This window comes from Crinia signifera, chromosome 4 (genome assembly GCF_055691185.1).
Source record: "Crinia signifera chromosome 4, ASM5569118v1, whole genome shotgun sequence".
NCBI lineage: Eukaryota > Metazoa > Chordata > Amphibia > Anura > Myobatrachidae > Crinia > Crinia signifera.
This window is the reverse complement of record NC_139220.1, coordinates 177,879,834-177,907,324: the sequence shown is the minus strand read 5'-3', so window position 1 is coordinate 177,907,324 and position 27,491 is coordinate 177,879,834. Positions and strand designations below refer to the sequence as shown.

At 38.8% G+C, this 27,491-nt stretch overlaps 1 protein-coding gene across 6 annotated transcripts in view; it reads left to right on the top strand.

The window, feature by feature from the left end:
• Positions 1 to 27,491, top strand: part of CACNA2D1 (calcium voltage-gated channel auxiliary subunit alpha2delta 1) — a 657,865-nt gene that overhangs the window by 265,656 nt on the left and 364,718 nt on the right. For all 6 annotated transcript variants that reach the window (XM_083183071.1, XM_083183072.1, XM_083183070.1 and 3 more), the window contains exon 4: positions 22,538 to 22,594. In XM_083183071.1, coding sequence (XP_083039197.1) covers positions 22,538 to 22,594 — 57 coding nt within the window. The remainder of the gene's footprint in view (positions 1 to 22,537; positions 22,595 to 27,491) is intronic.

Below are 27,491 nucleotides of genomic sequence, written 5' to 3'. Positions count from 1 at the left end.
ACACATATGCCATGAGGAATACAGAAGGTGTTCAAGATGCACAGTTAACAGTTCAATGAATCTTCCATTCATAAGTTCGTTGATTTTGTAATAAAGTTTTTCTGGCTTCAAACATTGTCTTAAATACACAGCCATTTAGCTAAATATGCAAATGTTACATTCCTCTTGAAGATAAATCAGTAAAATATAAAATGCAGATATAACATACAAATATCCTTCATACTGTATAATATGTACAAACGTGACTTAAGCTGCCCATAAACTAGAAAGTTGACTGGAATATACTGTAGATAGCATCCAGAATTTGTTTTACATTTACAATCTGCAACTAATCAGCTGAAATGACTTGTTACAGTACAGGAGTACAATTAAACTGAATATTCATTTTCTTGCTGTTTTTCCTAGGATATAATAAAGGTTCATGTCTCTGTGAAGCCAGTAAATTAATTTTTATTTAATCAGTGTAACAATTGGAGATGTGTGAGTTTGGATTTATCCGGATTTACTCAGCTTTAAAAGCGGGATCTTATTGGCTATCCAGCTGTCACATGTTTTGGATAGCCAATAAAAACAATACAGAAAACTGTGAACTTGCAGTAGTGAACCAAGCATTTCTGGACCCGTATATCTCTAGTAACAATATCTGACAATGGCTTTTGCTTAGGCAGCACAAAGAGCAATAATATAAAACAATGCCTTTTGTTTAGGCAGGACAAAGAGCAATCACACAATGATTCTGGGGGCCTTATTCTTGTTCACTCTTAGACACAAATTCCTTCTCAAATTGACAAAACCATGTGCACTGCAGGTGGGGCAGATATAACATGTGCAGAGAGAGTTAGATTTGGGTGGGGTTTTTCTTCAAAGTGAGATCTATATTGCAATGTAATAATAAAGCAGTCAGCATTTTCCCTTCACAGAAACAAAATAACTCACCCAAATCTAATTCTATCTGCACCTGTTACATCTGCCCCCCTGCAGTGCACATGGTTTTGTCCATCTGAGAAGGAATTTGCCTCTAAGAATAAGGCCCCTAATCTCCTAATTCCATATTTCTAGGGTTTTCATTGTATTGTTCTGGTGGGTCCAGTTATCATTAAAAACTCTCGCTGGCATAGGACATCAAAGCCCTTACATTGATGTTGTCTCCACATTACCACTGATGACAGGAATCCATCAACTTCAAAACATTGATGTTTTGGCCTTAAAAATCTACACTGATGTTTTTGCCCGAACAATTTGGGGCTTATTTTAAAAAAAATTGATATTTTAAACAAACAAATGTATTTGGCTGTAAAAGATGTAAATGGGTGGGATTCCTTTCAATTTACAATCTTCTTTAGAATGAGAATCACTACTGTTCAGGCTCTGTTTGTTTGTTTTTCTAAATGGTATTCGACAATGAACTAGCTCCTTGATAAATACTGTTCCAGGAACAAATGTCTTTGCTTTACATCAAGTTAATCGTCATGCAAGTTTTGTTGGTAGGCTAGGCTCAGGTTACTTAGGGGCAGAAACAGTAACTAAAACTGTTACATATGCCAGTGGATAACATGGAAATCAAAGTAGGGTTGCAAACATGGCTACAGGTGTCCCCACATATTTCTCTGGGTAAGGCCTTGGAATCATTTAGATTGATTTCAAATTGCTTAAAATTGACCTTTGTAAGTTTTTCCTTTGGACTCCAAATGCAAGAGGCCTTTCTTGCAATCTGTGTTACCTGACCTGCAGTGCAACTCAATAGCGCTAGACAGGACTGTCATTGTGTTCTTCAAGGGTTCGAAAAAATCAGAAAGCAGCAGAGAGTAGAATGAAGTACTGTAGCTACAACAGCATAAAACCACTGATGATAATAAGACATTGAACAATGATATCTAACCATCTATGTTTTTTAAAGCATGGTGAGAAAATAGTGCAGGAGACATCACAATATGCACTAAGTAGGAACATTTCTTGGTTGGGACTTTCGGCTTCATTTGTTGAGGAAGTAACCATGAGACAGAATTGTCTGCCAACAAGTATCAGTAGACATCATGCCTCATATATTGTTTGTATCTGCTTTGAAATTCCATCAGTTACAAAAATCATTCAGAGTCCAGGATTACATTTCGTAAAGAACTAATGGAATGAGGAATGTTTTAGAAACTGGAAAAAGAGTAAAGACACAATTTGAGAGTGTTGTGTCTGGATCTTGTCTCTTTGTTTTTGACTATTGATGGAGGCTCTTTTCCAATCTACAATGGGGTTTACTTCCTAACATTGCACTTCAGTTCAACACCACTTCTTACTTTTTATGCATCATCCATAAAGCAACTGTCTGGACCAGGGGTAGCAAACCCTTGTCCTTGAGAGCTACCCGCAGAATGTGTCAGTTAGGAATGAATGCAGTACATGTTTGAAAATGTGACCGTAATGACTACACCTGTGCTCTGGCTAGGTGCTTAGTAGCTTTCAAGGCTACCCTCGGCTCTGGAGTATTACCACTAGATACAGATATCAATCAAAAAATAACAATTAAACAGGGCACATGTAAAGGAAACTTGGTAGCAGGGAAGGAAGAAGGCATACAATAGTGTTGTTGGGACTATCCTACTGTTTATAAAATATTCGCCGAGATATTCAGTAGACCTTTGTCTTTTTTAAATTGCATAAGAGTAAAGGAATACACTGTAATGAGTTAACAGGAAGGCACAATGTGTTTTTATTTATCTGTTTATCTTTTTAATGGCTTTAAATAGTAATATGAATAAAATTGCATTTTCTGTCTTTTGCAAGCATGTCACACAATTTACTTGCCACGCAATTGACAAAGAAGGAATAGCAAATTAGTTCAGTTCTGTATAACGGCTTACTGTATTTTGCAAACTGTAATTTCTTAAAAGCGTCTCTCAATAGCTAATTTTCCATTTAAAATACTGATTTTTTAATTACTCATTTAATTTGCTTATCAATTATTTGCAGAATTTTTTTTGCTGAACTACACAGTAAAAACTTACACCAAATCTTTAACCTACAAATTTTTTTTCATAGTGGAGAAAATGTCCCAAACCAGTCTTTGAGATCCTGTGAGAATTCTATGTACTATATCTGTTGTTTAGTAACTAAGGAGCCTATTTATTATGGAGAACTCAATTGGCATGGTTTGATGGCTACAGTGCTAAAAATCGATTAGCACTGCCGTTTATGAATAAAGTCTTGCGAAGGAAGCTGAGCAATACTGATCTAGAGTGGCATGGGTTACTTCCTGCCTTATTGATCCAGTAGTAGTAGACCGCTTCCTCACTTATGCGCAGTAAAATGGAATACCCATTTTTCATTTGTGGTTCCACTGATGAATGAGAGTCTTATGCCCCTTTCCCACTGCAGGCTTTACACGGTAAAATGCCGTTTTTTTAGCCTTTTTAAACGGCTAGAGCTGCAGTGGGAAAGCTCCAGGTTGCTTTACACGGGTAACAAATACCGGTATTTGTTAACCGGGTAAAAAGCAGTGTTTTTACCGTGTAAGAGCCGTTTTTTTGGCAATGGAAAAGGGTTTTAAACGGTATTTAGAAATAATAATAAAGGTTTAGAACATGATTGGTGCATGTGATGTTTTTAATGACAGGCAAGGTTTACTAGAGAGTTTAAACGTGTTGCTTTGTGGTTTACATGGGTAAGTGTGAATAGGACAAAAACTGCTTTTAAACGTTATTTTAACGTTTAAAAGCTGCAGTGGGAAAGGGTCTTTGTGGCTATTACCCGGGTAAAGACACGTTTAAAAAAAACGGGTCTTTACCCGGGTAGGCAGTGGGAAAGCAGCATAAAAAACAGGTTTATTTTTTAGAAAACAATACTGCATTTTAAAAAGTGTTTTATATATATATATTTTTTTTTTCATAAATGGGATCTATCCTTTGATAGTGATTGCAGAGCAGGTTTTGTAGTGATACAGATTCTTACTGCCAGTAGGGTTATCCGTGTCTATAACAGTTTTATTACTCTATGTAACCATTTCATACATTGGACAACGTGTTACTAAAGCCCTCTCTTTTTAAGGTTCTTCATTTGCTTTTAGATCTGTAGGTCTCATAAAAAAGAAAAGTAATTTTGGAATTCTCATTCCCATTCATGTTAGTTAGCCAATATATGCTTAGAACTGTTGGTCTTTTTCAATCTTATAGCTATGTACAGTTTCTTAAACACTGCTAATGTGTTATGACTTTATTTATTTATGTATACTTAATAATGAAAGTGTATTTATTTGATATTCATGCAGTGCTTTAGCTGTGCGGTTTGATTGACACTACAGGTATACAATATCAGCCGTCACTGCAATAAGTCACTAACCTCCGTCTGTCTGCCACTCACTTCCTCTCTGTCATCTGAGCTTATTATACTGTAGATGTCCGTTATTCATTCCATATATTGAGCCATGATGGATTGCCCTCTTGAGACTTTTAGGACATCTTAATAACACTCTGCCAGAATTCTCCACCATAAATCTATTGAGAGGCAGTATGCTAAATCTAAGTGGATCATGAAGCCCAGATTTATTAAAGCCTCCCTAGTATGAAAAGCTGCAGTCACAACATATCCTTGAACCACCTTCACATTCTCTAATATTTCATGACACTGTGCACGGAGCCTGTACATATATGTGTGTGTGTGTGTGTGTATGTGTATAATATATATTGTTCCAAGGAATCACATACACTGGACACAGATGCAGTCTGAGTCATTATTTGTAGTAAGCAACAGCATTACAGTATGAACACAGGGTTACAGTACATCAGCATACAGGTATCAGCAGCACATTTCTCCTCACAGCTTCAAATGGCCCTACTGGAGCCCCAGCCTAGGCGGCTACTCCCCCATCAGGAGCCATTACCCTCTGCCCTGGACACAGATTTAGCAGAAAGCCACAGTTGCTCCTAATCAGCAAAATCTTGATCACATCTTTGGGAAAATTTGGACTGGATCTAATCATCCTGCTACTGCTGCTATAAAACTTGGTCCAGATAGTTCACATTCATTTTATGTAAACTTATGCTGTACCTGCCACATTATGCCCATTTTATATATATAATTTAGAGGTAGAAGGAGGCACTCTCTGGCTTTCATTAACCCCTTAGTGGTGGGTTTTGCTGGGGCAGGACAAACCTACCAGGGCAGGTTTGTTCTGCCCCAGCAAAACAGGTCAGGTGGCAGGCTCCGGGATGTTCAGGGCAGCTCGGGAGAACTTGGGCACCCGAAATCCCAAGTCCCCCCCAGCCGCGCTGAACATCCCAGAGCCTGCTGCCTGCAACTAATGGTGGCAGGGGCAGCGGTACGGGAGCTCTGACGGTATGATCACTGGAGAGGTGAGGGGGAGAGACAGGTGATGCGACAGTGTTGCACTTCTGCAGGCACCACTGGCGCACACCTTCATATTGGTGGTATGCCCAGAAATTTTCCGTGACAGTGCAGCTGCGCCCGGAAAATTTCCGGGCATACCACTGAAGTGGTTAAGTACAGACCTTCACATGTATCAGATGATTCACCTGATAACTGTGAAGGTCTGTCTTCAGGGGCGGATTCGGATTTTAAACCAGCCCAAGGGGAAGAAGTCACATCGACGAAACGCGGTGGGCTACCTACCTCCTACCACCTTTTAAGCTAAGCACATATCTTTTATCAGTTACCTATATATATACTCCCTTTTTATATATATATATATATATATATCTATACTTCAATATCCTTTTATATACAATTCTCTTATCTTGTACTTTATGTCCATTTGTATACATCTGTATTTTTTACCAATGTCATATTTGTATTGTCATCCTATTAAATTTTTTATATAATTTTTTATATACATTTAACTTATTCTATATACAATAATTAGTCGCCATTGTCTTTTAACAATGACTTATAAAATTTTTTATAAGGACAATGGTCCTTATAAAAAATTTGTTCAAGGGTACTCTATGGACCACTCCTACAGAGCCTTCCCACTGAGCACATCTCCTGAAGGCGAGAACTGTACCCTGAATAATCCCAGACTCTGTATTGAGGCTACATTGAGGTTTTATATTAATTTCCAACATTGCCCTAACAGACATAGCACTCTATTTGGGAACCCCGGCAGATCTTGGAGAAACGGCCAAGCTGGTCCATTTTAAATGAAACATAGCTGTTAATATATTAACCTAATTATGGTGTATCTATAAGTGAAAATTGAGGGGCACTTACGCTGACCTATGAGTGAAAAAAGAGTACCCTTGAACAAATTCTTTATAAGGACCTAACATATAAACCAACTCATTGTAGACACTCCCCCTATCAAAATCGTTGGATTTGATTATAATGACATCCGCGAACCCCTGATGAAGTCCCACGTAGGGACGAAACGCGTTGGAAACGTTCTGTTTGCTATCCTGAAATAAAATAAATATCGTGAACCTTTTAATACGTCTGGAAAAGCCACCTACATTGTTGTGGAATAAGAGACTTTTTAATAAATGTTTATAAACTTTGGACTTTACTTTACTTGTTTTTAAGTTTGATTGCAAGGCATTATTGACCCAATTGCTGAGGTCATAAGAAGGGCGACATCTTACAATTGTCACCCATATTCTCCCTACTTATCCCTATCCAACAGGGGATCTTGTAAGTCAGGCAGCCCTAACATAGTAACCTAAAAACCTGTGGCGCGAAACAAGAGTCTGTCCTCTCTCTCTTTCTCTCTCTCTCTCTATATATATATATATATATATATATTTGTGCACTTGTGGTTATGCTGATATTTATAAAATGACACCATACTATTGACAGTTCAACCTGTAAGTTGCCAACTTTCTCGGCTCCTTAAATTTATAACTCTTAAGGAGCCCATACACGGACCGTTGTGTATGGCTCCGTTTTGTACTATGCGATGCGCGCTCCCGCGCATCACATAGTACGGTACAAAAAGTATGTGCTGCACATACTTTTTGTACTAGCTATACATCGGATCGGATCGCAGTGCATGCACAATGCATGCACTAGGGATGTGATCCGATCCGATGTGTGCTGTTTAAGCACACAACGGATCCGATTAACGGACCGTGTATGGGGGGGCTTAATACTAATTTTGGGCATCTGTTGGCATTGTGAGCATCAGGATTTCAATATCCTTATTACATCATTTTTTATAGAGGTATGAGATGATGTAATACTATTGTTTTCTACATGATATTTTGCATTCAGCTTGTGTCATTTGACTAATGGTATTCATAAAAAATCACATTGATGTATTGAAATTGAAATGTAATTATATTAAGTTCATAAATATAGAATCCATGTTTTCACTTTTATTTTTCAAATCTCTTAGATGGGAATACATTAGAATAATTGTAACTAAGATTTGATATATATAAAAGTTCCATACTGTACAGCAGGTCAGTTGGAAACTGCACCACTAAATTACTGTATAAAGAAATTACTTTTATATAGTTTTGACTCAAAGAAAAAATTCCATTATTATACATTTTTATAGTTAACATAACTATATGACCTCTTTCAATTGTGAATCTGGGTCCATAAATATTAATTATGAGCTTTAGCTAACCTTGTTCTGGGGCATATTACCATATAGTTAAGACCCTTACTGTGGACATGTCACCTTCCCAGTGGAGGCAGCAATTATGAACTAATATTCAGGTCCTAGTAAGTTAATATATTTCATTCTATTTAATATTGGTTAAGATTATAAAATAACTTCCCCTATTGTGTGGAAAAATGCCTTTTTGACTATAATATTCCAACTGCTTCAGTAATAGTATACACGGACGGATTACATATCTTTATCTTGTAAATATTGATTTACTACGCCAATACTGTAGTTAATAGTAGCATACCTCCTAACTGTCTCGATTTTCTCAGGACAGTCACTTTTTATGAGTCGTGATGACCCACGCATGGGCAGCAGTGTTACGTGGTGATTCATTTTCAAACTTAAACATATTTTTTTTTATAGGTGTAGTAAAAACAAAAATCTGGTTGCGAATGTTGACAGCCATAATGTTTATATGGACTGTAAGTCCATCAATATGTCAGCATTTAAGTAAATCAACATGGTTAAAATGTTGACATATTCAAAATGTTGACATTTAACATGTTGACAACAGAATGTTTTTTTTTATTATTTTTGCCTTTTTTTTAAGCTAAACCTAATTCTAAGCCTAAACCAAACCTTAAAAAATAGAAAAAAACATGTCAGCATACTTGTTAAATATCAACATTGTGAACATTTTGAAATTTTAACCATGTCAGCATTATGAAATGTCAACATATTGGTTGACGGTCTAAAGTTCATATTGACATTCTGTCAACATTTAGAACCTTTCAACATTCTGGTACCAACATTCTGAAATTTGAGCTTCTGACGAGACACCCATTTTACTATCTTTATACTGCTACTGTATTCATATTTTCATACAAATGAGGTTTTTGTAACCTGCGCTCTTTGGGATAGTGAAGTGTTGGTAAATGCGCGGTGTATAAATGCACTTCTAGAATGAATGGATTTATGCAGTGATAGAAATAACTAAATTGTTGCAGTGATAAAAAATTACTTTATTTCAAAGATTAACAAGTGCAGGGGTCAGGTTGCGGGGGGTGGTGCAAAATGGGAACGGCACTGCTTGGCCATGCCGGGTGGGGTTGGATGGGGCTGGTATGGTAGGGGTAAACGGGGCTAAAGTCAGCAGTGATGAAAGGGTGCAGTCTCGGTCGGAATGGTGCAGGTTTCAAGTGGCGCGGGAGGCTGGCATCCCGTCCCACCCGTGGTACACTCTTACCTGACTTTCAGTTCCCTCGATGTCCTCTCTGCTGTACTTGTCAGGCGGAAGCTGTGTCTTGCTTCCTTGTCCTTCAACGGTGCCTCTGAGTTTTTGTGTGGCCGTAAAGCGAGCGGTGTCGCGAGATCCCGCCCACCCACTGCTTCAACTTCTGCCAGGCACCGTGCGCTCGACTCACCGTGCCGGGAGGAGATTTAGTGTGTGTGGGCTGTATCTCCAACGCGTGTCGGCTGTCCTTAGCCTTCTTCAGGGAGTGTGGAGCCTCTGTCCAGAGTGCTTTTTATGGGGGCTGTCTCTCAGTCTGTACAGCGGTGGCCATGTTAAGTCAGGGAAAGATTATGTACTTATGAATGGGGTAGCCATTTTATATGGAAGAACGTGGACTTAATGCATTGTATGGGAGGCGTCATGTCATTTATATGATGCTTAGTCCGCCATTTTAACTTCTGGATATGTTCCCTCATTGGTAAAACGTGCTGATGCATCGCTGCTCTGTACCATAAAAAGTCCTTTGGCAGTGAGTTAACTGTGCAGTTCGCTTTCTGTGTTACATGTATAGAAGTCTCTGTTGTCGGGATTTCGCTTGTATACATAGTTGGCTGTGCATGTCTATGGGACAGTGCAGTAAAGGGACTGAATTGATCCAAGAAATGGGGGTATTTGTTGGTCGTCAAGAAAAAGTTGCAGTCAATTAAGACTAATTGTAGGCTTAACAACTGTGTGGCTGTCAACCTGTTATTATTGATTTTATTTCATTATCTATATTCAGGCCTTTGGGATGTAGTGTTCTCCGTGAGAACATCCATTTAAGTTCCTCTTTGTTTATTCTGTTAATGTAGTTGCTTCCCCTCCAGTTCTTCTCTACTACCTTGATCCCTATCTTGCTCAGGTCTCTTGGGTTGCTGTTGTGCACATCTCTGAAATGTTTAGATAGGCTATTTGTGTCTAGGCCCTTTCTGATGTTCTTGATATGTTCTCCTGCTCTAGTCTTCAGGGTCCTAATGGTGCGTCCTACGTACTGTAATTTGCATGGACAGCTTGCTAGATATATAACTCCTGTGCTGTCACATGTTATATGCTCTTGTATCTTGAACTGCTCTTTTGTTATGTTAGAATTGAAGGTACTCATTTTCTTAGTGTTGGTGTGTTGCAATTTGCAGTATGCACATCTCCCGCAGTAAAAGAAGCCTCTACTCTGGGAGTTTTTCTTTTTTGTTGTTATATGGTTACGTGTTAATTGCTGTATTCATATTTTGTTAACATTTTATTTGTGAAATCTAAAAAACAGATACAAATAACTAGTAAATGCAAATGAAACACAACAAATGGCCATTCATTTCAATTCTAACACTATCCTGCATATTATAAACAATATAATCTAAATACAATATTGGTATGCAGAGAAACACAATGACCATACAATCTGCTTGTAGTCACATAACAAACACATTCCTCCTTAACCTTAATCTCAATTTACTTTTAGCCTAAATACATGTACATGTTTGTTGTTATTATTATCTTTTATGGGAGTCAATTACCTGTAGGCATTCAGTTTTAAATAAAGCATTTCTCCAGAAGCAAATCATTTGAAATGGATATTAAATATTCAAGAAAAGACAGTAAATAAATATTCATTGGATAGACAAGCTAAGGCATGTTTGAAATAAGCGGCATGCTTTAAAAGCAATCGTCTAGTTTTTCATGCTTGAATTTTGCAAAGTGAGTGCCTTAGGTTTAATATCACATGCACATATAACTGGTGATAGAAGTTTTTTTTTTATCATTTCAGCAGCAGCTACTGTCAAACTTTGCTAAATAATCAGATTCTACCACCAAGGTCTGTCATCCATTGCCTTAATTAAGCTGCGAAAGGAATAGCTTCGCACTTGAGGTGTCCTTTCTTCAGCCTTCATTTCTGTGGTTCTTAGTGACAGTTTCCTGAAGGATGTCATGCAGAACTGTTCCATAGTATCTGTACTGTGGGTTATTGTTACATTGAATCTGTGAATTGAACCATTGCTAAGGGGGAAAGTCAATGAAAAAATATGGCTCCTCGGGTCTGTAGAGGCCAAGTAAAGGTGGCCAAGTGTAGGATAAGTTTACTTAATTGCAATGGAAATATACCATATTTACCTACTCACCCAGAATCGGAAAGCTCCAAAATATCATCTGGTGTGCTCCAGGTTGCCCTGGAGACTATTCAATTCTATTTAGTTCTCCCGGAACTGATCTTGTCTGCCCATTGCCGAATTGATTAAAGTGGTGGTTCAGGCGATTGATGACAATTCCTTCTAAATTACATAATCTCGCAATGTATAGCAGGAAGCAAGGTCACAATGATGCAAATGCAGGGGCAACCGCTCATTGATTATACACTACTTCTACCACTGTGCCGACCTGGCTGCCAAAGATGATTGTCAAATATGGGGAATTATTGAGGCACCAAAATAATGGTAAGAAACATATATGTGCAGACAGGTATACACCTGCCAAGAAGGGTATATGTTGAGGGATAAAGGACTTGTGCAGGAGACACAATGATTTTGAGGTTTAAAGCAATAATTGAAAATTTGAAGTCGCCTATCCAGCTGATAAATATGTACTAATACAGTATGTCATTTATTGGCTATATTATAAAAAGTCGTTGCTGTCTTTTCTTGTTATGTAATATATATTTTCATTTGGACTGTATTGGGATCTTTTATGCTTCTCTTACTCTTCACAACCTTTTTGTTTACAAATCCTTATTTGTTGTTTTAATGTACTTTTTTTTTTTTTTAAGGTGTCCCCTTAAAGCATAAGCCATAACCCCGAAATGGGTCATGACATCCATGCAGTACTTATGAAACAGCTTATCACTGTATACAACTACCATTTGCACCACTTATAGATGGAGAAAGAATCACAGTCCCCATTGACAGCCATAGAGACCCAGCAGAAGTCTTTCCATCCTCTTCTCAGAGCACCCTCGGGTATAAGCACAATGTACATGCACTGTAGGTAGTCAAGCATGCACATCATACAGTAACTAATCACCAGCAGGATTAGGCTGCTTGAAACACATGTGAAGATATAGCAGAGGTAAAAGGGGATACGGTCGGTTGGTTGCCCTACCGTCCACTAGGACGTTTTGTGAGAATAAAATAGTGTGCCGAGGGCAGCAAGGCACTGTGCCCAAAGCATGGCGAGCACAGCGACCCATGCAAGGGGACGCAGTGCAGTTAAAACTGTGTCCATGCCGACTGTGTCGACATTCGGGTAAAAAAACAGTGAAAACCCCCATGTCGAAATATTTTTTTTTGGTCTGTCGATCTAGACCAGGCATGTCCAACATTGGCCCTCCAGATGTTGTGAAACTACACATCCCAGCATGCTTTGCCACAGTTTTGCTATTAGAGAATGCTACAACTATTGCAAAGCATGCTGGGATGTGTAGTTTCACAACATCTGGAGGGCCAACGTTGGACATGCCTGATCTAGACCATGTTGACCTATAATGCTTGTGTTGACCTGTTGACCTAATGACTGTTGACCTTATGACTGTCGACCATCTTTAGGTGAACCATACAATCCATACCCGGTAAAAGATAGTCTAGCATATTTCTTAGTATCACTGCGATACTGAAACTATGCAATTAATACTGGTAAGAAATGGAGCATGTGATATCCTTAATTCTTCCCCCAGCATTCTTCAAATGCAAGGATCCTTAAAGTGGAACTTCAACATTAACTATATCAAAATATTTTGGTTAATTTATATCATTATGCCTGGTTATTACAAATGACACCAACAACATAATTACATAATTGTAATCTGTAGCACTCATTTATTTACATATGTAGTTATGTTCTGTATTATGTTCAGTGTATGAAGGCACTGAACCTTTGTTGCACTGTATGAATAAAAGATGATCATAATTGTCCCAGAACACAGCTAGATCAAGTTATGGACAAAGCAGTTGAAACAGAGCTTGTCATCAGCTGAGCAGATTGGGGATCTCGGTATGAATCGTAGGCTATCTGTGCAGTTATGGTGAAACTGCAGGAACTGTTACATCTCATCAGTTGGATGGTTTGGTGCATAGGGTCTACAGTTATAACGGTCAATTCCCAATAAGTTGACATGAAAAATTAATGTGCAAAGAGGACAACTTCTATAGCTGATCTCTGCACTTTGGGTAATATGATCTCTACGTGTTTTCTTCCTTTTCTGGTGTGATCTTGGACTCATACTTTATGTTATAGAATAATTGTCTTTTTTTTTTTCTATGAAAATTCTACAAAAAGTTTTCTATTACACAAATGTAAAATAATAGAATGGTTCCAAAAGATGAAAATGAACCATGATATCACTATATCACTCTATATTCAGAGTACAGGGATCAGCTAATACAGTAGTTCTCAGAAGTTGTCCTCTTTTCACATTATTTTACTTTACTGCTGGGAGCATTTTGGTACATGTATTTGTCAGCGTTAGCAGTAAAAGACCACTATACTGCTGTTTTACATGTGAGCTGAATGTGTCTCCTCCTAAATGCTGTGGGACAGAGGAGCAGACATTGGGCCTGATTCAATATCGCTCGTTATTGGGCAAATTCAGTCCGGGGACCGATGGTGAGGGTCTGCGCCTGCTTATCGGCGAAAATACGCATGTGCAGACCCGCTGCACTAATACCTTTGGCAAGGTTTGCACATAGCAGGGCGGGCAGGCTGGCAGAGACCCGCCCTGTATTCAGATATCTCTGAGGCCCTCCCTGCATTCAGACATCTCCGAGGCAAATAAAAGTCAGTCTAGACTGACTTTTATTTGCGAACATTAAAAAACGGGCGTTAAAAATCTTTCAGTGTCGGCAACCATCTAATGATTTTTCGCTCGTACTCTGGCATGCAAATGGATATGTAAGTGTACACATCCGTTCGCATGCCGCATCCATTAGTGAGCAGACCAGAATCAGGCCCATGGTGGAATGGGACGTGACCCTGTCAGAGAAGATGCTGGATGCTTTCGTATAGCATGCACCAGTGCCAGATAAGTGGTTAAGATCCAAGAAGTTGGGTGGTATCTAGTCTCAAAGACATTTCATCTATATTTGTCTATAGTCAGACAGATGGATAGACTATGTAATATTTCATATATTTGCTGTAAACCAGCATGAACATACTCCCTATCAAAATCCGGTGCTTGACCGTGACTTAATGATGTTCCTCGAACTAGCTGGTGATTATGTTAGGTGATAGACATGCTAATTAAACACCTTTTGCTTAACAACAAAACAGCATTGAGATGACTACCCAGCTCAAATCTGCCACCAAAATGCAATTTAAAGCTTATAGTAAAAATTATAAAATACATACAGATTTGCAGTGTAGTAGTGAACCCGGACTCATAAATATGTTATGCAATCATTTTATTTTTTACTTATTAATGAATGTTGTAAAAAAAGTTTTCTATTGCAGGAATTTAAAGTAATGGAATGGTAATAAAAGATGAAAAAGAACACCCAGTAATTGAAGCTTGTGCAGGAATGATTATGATTTTATTGATTTTATTCATGCATTATTTTCATAATCAATACAAGTAAATGTTAAACAATTAAAGTAAACTTTCGCAATACCTTTGGTATAGGGTAGAGTTACTGAAGCAGTGGTGTTGCCCCATATCAACCAATCAGATTCTAGCTACCATTTCTCTGTTACTTACTAGAAAATGGCAGACTAAGGGGGGGATTCGATCCCCCACCGCTATTTCCAACGGGGAAAATTCCATGCTGTCTTTCCTGACAGCATTGAAGAGGCATCTCGGCAAAATGAGCCCGACTTTAAAAGTAGTCGGGCCAGTTTTGCCGAGAACGGCCGTGGATTGTGAAGCTCACAGCTGGATCTCGACAATCCACGTACGTTTATCGCGGCCACGCCTAATTTTTGATACTTAGCAAGCGTGACATTGAATCCCGTCTGTTGATTATCCGTCAAGCAGGCTGACAACGGACAGGGTCACGGCTGTCAGGACGTCCCAGCAGTCGTGACCCGGGTTTGAATATCCCCCTAAATCTGTTTGGTTGTTTTTGGCAACACCACACCACTTTTTCTATTTAAAAATATTTTGTAAATCTACCCCCACGACTGTTACTAAATTATCAACATTGACTGTTTTTTTTTACTATAACTAGAGAGCATCGATTCTAGTAAGGGGAGGGGAGGGTTGTGTATGGCTTAAGTTCTTTTTTTTTCCCATTAATTTTGATGTTATTGGCCAAAAGTGAACCTCTTTAAATCTCTTCTTATTTCGAGTGCAGGTATATTTAAGTATATATTTTTTGTTCCGTTTAAAAACAAAAAATTGTTTAGACTATGGTTTTTCATTTATTTCCACTCTTGATGTCTATTTATTTATTTATTTATTTATTTATTTATTTATTGCATAGTGGAACATATCAACTGTACACTTTTATATGTATGAGGTTAAAATGATTATTTCCAAGCATGGTACAAACTCAGTGCATTGTTTTTGTGGAAACTGGCAGATTGTCAGGAAAATAAGATAATTTGCATAGAAAAAAAGAAATGGTTTGCTAGGATACCAAAAGCATTAATGAAAAAAAATCTTAATGATTCCTTGATACTTTCTGTGAAAGAAATGTAACAATGAATGTTATTAACACACAGCAACTAACCATCTGTTATCTCCCTTCAAACTTGGAAGCATAACAAGAGGGGATTATTAACCATGGAGAGTACTGTATGTGTGGTTTTTAAAAAGCCATGCTGTATAATTAAACATAGCAGCCGTCCACTTTTTTATTAAAGACGGGTATGTTCCAAAGTGTCGACAGTCAATAGGTGGACACATTAAAGGGGTCAACATGCATTAGATCGACATGGTCATTAGGACTACAATGAAAAGGTCAACATGAAAAAAGCGTACCACAGAATATACTGCAGCAGTATGTTCTCTAGGTAACAGGTAACCAATCTGTAGATGTTCATCTGAAATACAAGTCCCAGCATGTCCTGGCCCAACATGATAGCACATGTAGTGTAGTTTTACAAAAACAAAATTGGTTGTTTATTCTTAGCATTGGTGCTCAGCCATAAATTAGCCATTAACCTTTAAAGTAAAGTATCAGGTTGTGATTTTTTATGGGATGCCAAAAGAGGCACTTCCACCACCCAATAAAGTATATTGAAAAACCTTACTCCCGTATTACGGTTCCCTCAAAAAATATGCTCTGCCATTGAGCACATCTTTACTCTTGTGGGTCGAGCCACACTTTCTTGCCAAGACCCTCTTTCAATAACTAGTTTGTTTCATTACAGTGTTTATTCCGAATTGTAAAAGGATCTGGAAATGTTTTTGCACTGGAAATGTTTAAACAAAATAAAATAAAGTTGTTGTTTTATATATTTTTTTGCTAACATAAAAAAACAGTTTTACTGTCTTATGGGGGGAAAATATTTTATTTTTATTTAAAAAGAAAAAAAAAATCATTTTATGTAGCATTTCACATAGCGTTTCTCTTAAGAAGAACCAGCTAGATACAAGAACTAGCATGCTACTCAGTGGTTAATGTACACAAAATACAAACACTTTTTAGATTGTGATGTTTAGTTCTCTAGGGGAACTGTGTGTGTGACTAGGATAGACAAGAGCACTGCAGATTAGCATAGCATAGCAGGCTGAAATGTCTAGGTGTCTGGGTTTTATTTAAAAAAAATCTATATGAAAGACAGCAGTATTTAATGGAAGAGACTGTATTTGATTTGCTTTTGTTGTGTCTTATCAAGTGACAGTCCTCAATGGTCCTTGGGCAGGGATGTGATAAAGGAAGAGGAGTTGCTGTTTTTAAGATGAATAGCTTTTTTGAATTCTGTTATTTTGTTAATCTGATAACTTCACTATGGACCTTTCAGATCATATGGACATAAGGGGTTTGGCTAAAAGTTTCATTTGAGGATTTTTAACCATAGACTGACACATGATACGTCTTTTGTAACAAGAAAATGTGCATACTTTGGCTGAAATCCCGAGAAAGCACTTCTCTAGTTGGCATTAGTGTATTTTGAAATTGCCCAGAAAGTGGGCACAAGCATACCATATGAACCGAAACATGCATACACAAATTGCCATTTACACCTGCCTGTGCCAGTTGTGGCTGAGTACAGTAAACATATGTTCATGCAATTTAAACAAATGTTTATCAGGACACAGATGCATCCATTTCTGAGATAGCCATATGATTTGCAAGTGGACAGGAGCAGTAGCAAATACTAAATGACGGTGATAACCAATGGCGTAGCAAGGGCAAAGCAGCCCTAGTGGTGTGGTGGAGCCAGCATCTCGGGGGCACAGGTTTGCAGCAGATTCCATGCAGTCTGGTCCTCCCCATGAAATCTTCTTAAACGGCCCTGCGAAAATGGACACTGCCTTGTTAAGGACAGATACAGTACTAGAGTTCCTATTGGACCTCTAATGCCTGTTAGGGGAGCACAGCGCATATAGCGCTACACGGAAGTGCCAGATTCCTGTAGCACAGACAGGCTGTAAGCCTGCAACCCCTAGCAACAAGCATGTAACCCCCTGGCACCTATTAGCATGTAACTCCCTGGCAATGAGTACAGAAACCCCTGACAATGAGCATAAAAAATCATGGAAATGAATATGTTACCCTCTTGCAATGATCATCAAATCCCCTGGCAACAAGCATGTAACCCCTGGCAATTAAACCTTTATTTATTTTGTCTGCTTATTGTAGTTTTTTTGTTTATTTACTCTAAACAGATTTATCTGCTGTATATAATTTACTTTTTAAATGATATCTAATAGTAAAATAAGCAAGCAAAGAAAACCATAACGTTTGTTGCATAAGCATGGGCGGAAATTGGCATATGCTACTGATTTGCAACTTAATCTGAGTCATACTTGCCTTCTTTTGAAAACTAGTTTCAGAGAGATTATAGTTGGTAGTAGAATTTTGCACAGCACCATATTGAGGGGGCGTGTCATGCTCCACTCAAAGGGCGTGTTTCATTCCATATATGGAGAGATTGTGAAAAGAGATTGGGAACATGGCACCTAGAAGCGTGGGTGTGTACTGATACATCTGAGAGGAATCTTTTATAAGGATTTATACCCAAATGTAGATTAGCCCCATAGCAGTTAGTAAGAGCCAGTGGCGGATCCACCAAGGGGCGACTAGGGCGGTCGCCCCGGGGCCCCCAAACATCAGGGGCCCCCACACTCCAGGTGGGTGGTGGGTGGCTGGCAGCAGGGTCCAGGCAGAACTTCATTAGGGTCCGGGGGTCTCTGCAGCGGCTGGACAGTCAGTGGAGGGGGGGGGGGGGCGGAGGAGGGGTTGGGGGTGAGAGATGGGGGCCCCACAATTTTGATGTCCAGGGCCCCCACAGACCTTAATCCGGCCCTGGTAAGAGCTACTAGCTAAAGTGCTGGGATATGGTGCTGATGATTCAATGTAAATGTATCTATCTCTCATTCCTTTTTCCCCAAAAAAATGTAACAGTGAAGTGTGGGCTAGGTGAAATGAGGGAGATTGCTAGATTAATGAGGGAGATTGCTGCTAGAGTTTTTTTTTTTTTTTTTATACTGTAAGCAAATGATAATGTGATATTTACTAAACATAGTATTTGTATAGATGAGTTATGATCTAATTGTGATTAATATATAAATCCATCTGTTCTTTGTATTTTGTCATTTTAACCACTTATGACAAGAGACAGGTGACTAGACAGTCCAATTCCAGTAAAAGTACAGAGTCCTGTGCCCAGCATCTAACTTTAATGTGAATCATAGCACTAGGCTGTTTTATTTAGAATAGATACAGTAGGATAGATACTGTATCCTCTTCTTGATAAACAGAGCCTTTGTGCATACACTCTGTGCAACGCATGTGTCATATGAAGTTTAGGGATTTAATCTTTAAAACAGTATAGAGATTGTGTACATTATACTGTATGTGGGCAGGTTTAATATGGTAGAAGTGAGGCAACAATACACCACAATGCTGCATGAATCTTAATGTCCATACACATTAGGTGTTTTTTGCCCAGCGTATATGAACAACGATGATGGGGAAAAACGCTGGGCTGAAATACGCTTAGTACATACACACTGAGCATTTTCCTCCCATCTTAGTGATTTTCCCCAGGGTGGATAACTCCATAGCAGGACACTACCGTCTGAAAGCAGCTGAGGAGTAAACTGAGGTGCTCTCGGCTCAAAGTTGCCCAGTGTGTATGGGCCTTTATCATATATTGCAAGGATAATATGTAAAATATAGTGAATACATGTTTACAATAGTGGTAGAACAATATTGTCTATCTAATGTTATCAGAAAGGTTAAATATATAAATAAAGGTTCAAATTAAATTTAATTTGATGTAATTAAATGTGTACAACAGAGTGCACATTCACCAACAATGGCTACACCAGTGCCGTCTTTCCCATTGGGCACGATCTGCAGTTGCCCAGGGGCCCTGGGACCTATGGGCCGACGCCAACAATGGGGAAGACGGCACTGCCATGGGGAGCTGTGGGAGGGTCTGGGTGGTGGACAGCAGGGTCTGGGCAGTGGGCAGCAGTGGCTGGAAGCAGGCACAGCTTGTAGCGCTGCGCTAGCCTATTTGCCGGGCGGCAGGGCGGGAAGCTGATTTTGAAAAGACTGGCCGGACTTTCTTTTCAAAATCAGCAGCGCTTCTGCCGCCCGGCAAATAGCGCGGCGCTACAAGCTGCGCCTGCTTCCAGCCACCGCTGCCCACTGCCCAGACCCCGCTGCAGAAGGGTGTTATTAAAGACAGCAAAGAGGAAGATTGCTAATTCAGTACTACTAGTGACAGAGGGCGGCAACAGCACAGTATCCCGGGACTGGCCCTGCATCTCCCCTCACTGTCCCAGCAGCAGCAAATGACCCACATAGGACAGCAGCATCGCCTCACCTGCAGTGAGCTCGGCACGTACATAAAGGGAAGCGGCAACGCTGGGTGACTGTCACTGCAGAAATGTTATCGGCAGTGCTATGGATCTGAACACGACCCTAATCAGCAGCAGCAACCTGTCCCTCTACCCCAATGACACCTACAGTTCCAGGCATGCTAAGCTGGTGTGCATAGGCATACTGTCTGTCATTGTCCTGGTCATTGTGTTTGGGAATATCCTGATGATCAGCGCTATCGCTAAGGTCCAGAGACTCCAGACAGTCATCAACTACTTCATTACCTCCCTGGCCTGTGCGGACCTGATAGTGGTTCCCTTCAGGGCTAGCTATGTCATTATGGAGAACTGGGTGTTTGGGAACTTCTAGTGTGAGTTCTTCAACTCAGTGGAAATCCTGTGTGCCACTGCCAGCAGAGGCCCTGTATGTCATCGCCGTGGACAGGTATTTTGCCATCACCTCTCCATTCAGGTATCTGAGCCTGCTGACCAAGTACCGCCTCAACGGTACATAGCGCTACAAGCTCCCTACTGCCAATGCCCAGATCCCTGCTCCACATAGGTGGGTGGGGGTGTATGTGACCCTCACACACACATCCCACCCACCTATGTGCAGCAGCGGGGATGATCCGGGCAGCGGTGGCTGAGTGTTGCCAGTGGGGTGGGAAGCGCAGTTGAATTTGAAATGACTAGCCGGATGCTAGAATACAGCCAATCAGTGTCCGGACAGTCTTTTCAAATTCAGCAGCGCTTCCAGCGAATCCCACTCCGCCAGCAAATAGCGCTCCAAGCTGTTCGCTGCCTTGATCATACCCTATAGGTTGGGAGTACTGTTGGTCTCAGGGCCATCTCAACATCAGTGAGGGCCCAGTGAATTATTTTGCCATGGGGCCCTCACTGATGTTGAGATGGCCCTGAGCTACAAAAAAGTGCTACTAATGCATTTCAATGGAATCTAAATTTAGGACTGATGAGGCAGAACTGGGTGTGAGCAGCATGCTTATGCAGTGAAGACTATGTAGACTTGGTTGCAGCGGCGGCTCCAGAGGTGAGGCTGCAGCACATTCTTAAACTTCAAATAGGGGAGAAACACCAACTGCCTATGAGACAGTTTAGAATGGCATTTGTTGTCATTTGGTGTGGCTCCCTTATTTGAATTTAAACTTTTCTGCAGCCCCTCCTCAGGAGTCTTTCCTGCTTGGTTGTAACCTGACTGAATGTGTTTCTTCTGCACCCAGTATAGGAAAGGTGTATACACATTTTTCCCAAGCACTCTTTGAACAGAATGACCAATTCATTTTCATCTCTGCATCAGTAGTTATCTATATTCTTGCAAGATTAGATACACTTATTATTTGATAATTTTCATTAAAGTCTTGTATTTTACTGTATAGTGGAGTTTGATTGATATTATTAATTAGCACAAAATGGGGCTGGTGCTAGATCTGAGTTGCCAACTAACTGTACAGTATGTGTCCAATAAGGAATTTCTAAAAAGCAACACATAAAAATGAGTATGCAGTACATACTGATGTGTGCCATTGATATATGCAACTATAGCATACAGTATGTGGCATCACAGACACATTTACTTAGAACCAACATAACATACAGTATGTGGCAAACAACACACATTTACATAGAAGCAAGCACAAGAAACATTTCATAGCATTTACTTTTTTAAATTTCTATATTTCCTTTTAACTCTAAAGTAACATTTCATTTATTGTCCATATAATGTATACCTTAGATTGAATAGACAGATACTGTATGCACTGTATTTTATACCACAGTGTTCTCTTTATTTTATTGTACATTTCACTCCTTGTACATGACCTTATCTATGTTTTTTACTGTTGGAATACTAAAAGGAAATTAAAAAATGTATAGTAATTGTATATGTATGCATGTTTATTTACTCTTATTTTTTTAATTAAACTGAAAACTAGAACCAAAAATAAATCTCAGTTGTTAGGTGTGGGATTTAAAAGGTCAACATATCCTTTAGTAAAGTACACACATAGTAAACGTCCATAAAATTGCACATTGATCCCCCCCCCCCCCCTTAAAACAGCTCTAAACAGTGGGAATGAACTGCTTCCTATTCAACAAATAATGATTTAACAAGCTGCTCAATAGTCTCCACTCTGTTGTTAATGTCTAAAAAGGAGATCCTAATATGTTTGTGCACAATGTGTTTCTCTGTAAGGACATTCATGGCTTCTTTGCAAAGCTCTTCTTTCTGGTCTCATCATTCAAAGTATTTTAGAAGGCTTGTTAGCATGTATATACTGTAGCTTATGTTCAACCTCCTTCATCTAGAGAACCAATCTTGTTGGATGTATATTTCATACATTTATAGTACTGAAGGTGGGCTGATTAAATAAAATTAAATTAGATTGCCTTATACTGTTGACAAATAATCCAATATAATCCTTTGTTTATACCCAACAATTTCGGTTGGGCAGTTCACCAACAGTTGTATTAATTTAAACTAATCCAGGTGCCCTTGGATACTACCACATTCCTGACCCACTTGGAGATGTTTAGATAATCACTATGATAGTACAGTATGATACTATTGTTGAGTTTTAGGAAAGTACAATTATAGTACTTTTATTACTAAAATAGTAGTTTAATCACTCTGACAGTAGTTTCAGCACTCTGATAGTAGTTTCATTACTATCATATGGAGTTCCTTCTAACCATACAGAGATCTTTCTAACCATGAATGCAAAATAATTATATTGTAAGTTTAGTTAAAACTTTTTTTTCTTTTTGTTTCTTTCAGCATCTGGCAGAGAAAGCAGAAGAGATACAAGGATCCCATCAATGGAGGGAAGATTTGGTAAGCTGTGATTTTTACACATACAGTAAATAACAGCAAGGAAACTTTTCATTGTTGTGTTTATTCTTTGCTATTAAAATTGTAATCAATGTTTTACACAGAGGTGGGATATGGGAAAAAAAGAACATGCAATTTAACAAAAAGTTTTGTTTTATTGGCACATTATATTTTTTCAGCCTTACACTTACCTTTGGATAAGTGTAATTACGGTAACTTAAATAGGAAAAAAGATGCACACTCAGTTTGGAAAGCCATATTATCTGTGGGTACAAGTACAAATTATGTATTTATTTATTTATTTACAGTTTCTTATATAGCAGAGTAGATTCCGTTGCGCTTTACAATTGTAGACAGTGATAAAACAAACTGGGTAACAACAGACAGAATTGGGGGTTAGAGGGCCCTGCTGCAAGCTTACAATCTATAGAGATATAGGAGGGAAACACAAGGACAGGCACCAGTAATAGCATAGCAGTCCCACCAAGTTGCAGGTCCAGAAGTCGAAGCTATATAATACATAAGTGCCTCATTATGGTTATGCGTGTGGTACTTAAATATGATAGGCTTGCCTGAAAAGGTGAGTTTTCAGGGAACGCTTGGAAGTTTGGAGGCTAGTAGAGAGTCTTATTGCGCGTGGAAGGGCATTCCATAGGATGGGAGCAGCCCGATGAAAGTCCTGTAATAGTGAATGGGAGCTAGTGATCCATGCAGAAGAGAGACACAGATCTTGTGCAGAGCGGAGTGGTCGAGATGGGAGATATAAGTAAAGAGATACTGTATATGCTGGGGCAGTATGGTTAAAAGCTTTATATGCTAGCAGAAGGGTTTTATATTGAATACGGTAAAACACACGTAACCAATGTAGGGATTGGCAGAGCAGATCAGCAGACGATGAGCATCTTGCTAGGAAGATCAGCCTAGCAGCAGCATTTAAAATGGATTGCAGTGGCGAGAGGCTGTTCTTGGGAAGACCAGACAAATAGCAAAGTATAATGATAATAATGGTCGTTATCATAATCACAGTCCTGTCCAAAGCCGTGGCAGGTCTGTAAATTTTAAATTTGCTCAACTTGCATTTCACCGTAGTTTTGGCAAGGAACAGTTGCTCCTTTATTGGTTTCTCCTAAATCTGCATGTCGTGAAAGAAGTGAATGTTTTAGGAGTGTGGCCCTTTACCAATATTCTTCTATGAACATATGTGCAAAAGTTATGCCATGTGTCTACTTGGGTATTTGTTTTCAATAAATCTCTTTCTGTAATAGGTGAAGTGTAGTCCACTAGAACATGCTCTGTCACCCTGCTTTTTTAAAGATACATTCAAATGAATACACGCACAGTGGGACAAAATTACTTCATTAAAATTCTAACCATTTTTGCACATATACATCTCGTATTTATCGATAATTAAATACCTAAAATCTTGGAGGGTCCTCTCATTTGTTCCTGCTTGGAAGTCCATTTGGAAAACATAATGGGAAACTGTTCAAATACTTGTAAGTTCCGATCTGCAGATGACCCATAAAATACTTACAGGTTTTTGTGGGTTATTTATGAGTAATCATATAGTAAGCAATTACTGTATTTTACATATAAATTATTAAATTAAGCATTTTGAAAGTGAAAGACATAATCTCTGTGTAAAGTGTTCAATACAATAAACAGAGTTAATGGTTCATCAAGAGTTGGGAAATTATCAGTGTGCACTGACATAAACATCAATAAGTTTGCAGCTTGAACTTAATGTGCAATATATCAGGTACAAAGCAAGCTCCTGTGTGTATTTCTCCTACTAAAAGGTTATTTCATTTGAAGTAAATTGCTTTATGCGATCTCAGCCTTGCCTGTTGAAAGCTGTAACAATGAATTCTTTTTTTCTTCCTTATACAGTACCATATCTGCACTCAACAGCATACATTTGCACATTACATTACAATACACATTTCTGTATTGTGACATGCCAGGAAATGTAGAACAATTCTGTATTTTCCTATAAGACAGTTCAAATAAGATTGTTAAGATTTAGTGGTGTAGATGTATGAAGCAGTGATAAGGGAGAAGTAAGCCAGAGGAGAAGTGGCCCACTAAAACCAACCAGCACTGAAGTAACATCTATAATTTGCATAATATAAAATTATACAGAGCAGCTGATTGGCTGCCATGGGCCTCTTCTCCTCTGGCTCACTTCTCCTCCCTTATCACTGCTTCATACATCTACCCTAGTGTCACTTATTGTTGCACAATTATTTGTAATCCACTCTCATATATTAAACCATTGCTGTTTGTTGACATATCCGACAATTTCTAAATTACCCTATTAGTCACTTCAATTTTTTTTACAAAAATGTTTTTAAGCTTTATACAAAATTCACTACTCTTATGTAGCTTTCACATCACACTTTTAAAATGGTATATTGCCGTTTTTTTGCCTTTTAAAACGTTTAAGGCTGCAGTGTGAAAGTGTCATAGTTGAAATACCATTTAAAGTTAACTGGTATTTCAACACGTTTAAAAAGCAGAGTCCTACCCGTTTTAAAGCCAATTCAGAGCCGTTTTTTGTGCTGTCTGAATGGCACTGAAATGGTATTTAGTAAAAAATAAAGGTTAGAGCACTGTGATAGGCTGTCCCTTGTCTTGTGTCCCTTCCCTGAACCAGGAAATAAGCTGTGGGTAGAAACGTGTTCAGAGGTTAAACGGCTTGACTGGTGATGTGAATGGTACTTAAACGGTATTTTTAAATGGTAATCTGCTGCAATATGAACACTAGACCCGTTTAAAATACCATTTAAAATTACAGTTTTTCAAAACGTTTCAAAATGTTTTATGTGATGTGAAAGCTACATTAAGGATGTGATATTTTTTTTAAATATTATAAAAATACAAATTTAACCAATCAAAATATAATGTGGTACAACAACTCATATTCGAACAAGGATTCTTCTACCAATGTGCTTTTCTGAATGCCTGTGCTGCTGCTACCAGTATGTTATAATGAATTCATGTTCTACAGCTACCAGACTGCTTTCCTTAGTTTATGACACCCAAGTACCATAGTGTCTCAGAGAAGCAAAATTTCCTTTTTATTAGTCTGGAAAGGGTTCAAAGCCAAGCCCAAGTCCTTCATTCAACCGTGAGAATGCATATCTTTCCAAGATTGAACATAATAGCACATTCACCCAACCTTAGACTGTAGGATGCACCAAAATACCAAACAACAAAAACCTACAACGACAAAAATACAGTACTCTGTTAACACAATAAATATATGTATAAAAAAACCTGCCTTACAAAAAAGTTGCATGTGAGCAAGACACAAGGGGGTAGATTTATTAAGCTCGGTGAAGTGATAAACTGTCCGGTTTTTATCACCGGGCCAATCAGCTCTTACCTGTCATTTTTCAAACCAAGCCTGTAGCTTCACAGGTAGGAGCTGATTGGACGGTGATAAAAACCAGACAGTTTATCCCTTCACCGAGTTTAATAAATCTACCCCCAGATTACTAGAGGCTCCTGCTTTTCTAAAGTAATCTCATACTAATAGACATGCTACCATAAGTAAATCAGTCAAGTGCAGTTTGGGGAACTGCTGTCAGAAACTTCTGTGATTGGTCTTAAAATACAGAATAAGTGTATTGATATTTTGAAATGAAGCAAGAACTTTTCTTCTATTAAATATAGTTCACTTCATACATGCTTGACCTATGCAGGCAATTCCCAACATAATCTGAAATAGTAAGCATTCTTCCCTTTTTAATAACCAGAAATGAAATTGTCAGGTCACATTGCGTTTGCATCCAATAAAATCGGTCAGGATCATTTGGTTCTCATGTACTTGCTAGAATAATAATAGTTTGTGCACAAACTACAAAGGATAGAAGCACTCCGGGAGCTGACATAGAGTTGCATGTACAATAATTCCGTTTTGAGGATGTTTTCAGCCCTGGCATTCTCTATAGCTGAGCACATGCATCTTAGTCACATCTCTACTTGCTGTTTAATGGGAAAAGTTTTGTGGCAAAGCATTGTTCATACGATTAGTGAGGAGTATAGACAGAATTGTGGGCTATGCCGAGATGCGTCTCTTCCACCAAGAAAATTCATGGTAGAAGTGTGCTGTGTGGGCAGGTTTCTCTCAAGCAGTATCTAAATGACAGGTTATGTGGGTGGCTGGTGCACAAAGGACACTCAGTCCCCAAAACAGCTGTCTCTCTCTCATGATTACTGCACACTTAGGATTGTTTGTTTGCATCTGTTTTTAGATGTTTTTTGATATTGTCTTTGCATCCATTTCCATTTGTAACTGGAATACAAACTACTGTTTTACCTGTACAGCAACATAAGTAAAGGAAATTACTCTATCTCCCGCCATTAGTCACCTGTCCAGCTTCACAGATACACCTGCTAACTATCAAAATTCATTCAACACAGGCATCAGAAGTAGAGCACAGCACCATTGTCTATTTATTGTTTCCATTACCCATTGGGCTGGTCACCGGTAGGTGCAGCAGCTAACTCCGCACAAGAACATTCAGTGCGCAGTAGCCTCATCTATACATACAAGTAAGCTAGTTGGCATGCACAAAAAACATATGTAGATGGCATCTGCATGGCGTGAGGTACATTTTTTGCCAATATTTTATTAATGGGGGTAAACTTACAGTGAAGCATTTCCGATCAGTGTTCACTGCAATTAGTAGGCCCCAATGTAATAGATCGGTGTAGGCCTGAGTATGCTTAAATCCTGTTCCCATCAGTTTTTGTTATACAGTGTCATAAATAAACAGGTTTCGCTGCAGAAGTACTGCCACTTAGCACAGCGTGATTCTACATATGTACTTGCAAGCCATCATTTTTGTAACTCCCATGAAAGAAGCTGGCATAAGACATACAGAATCAGTGT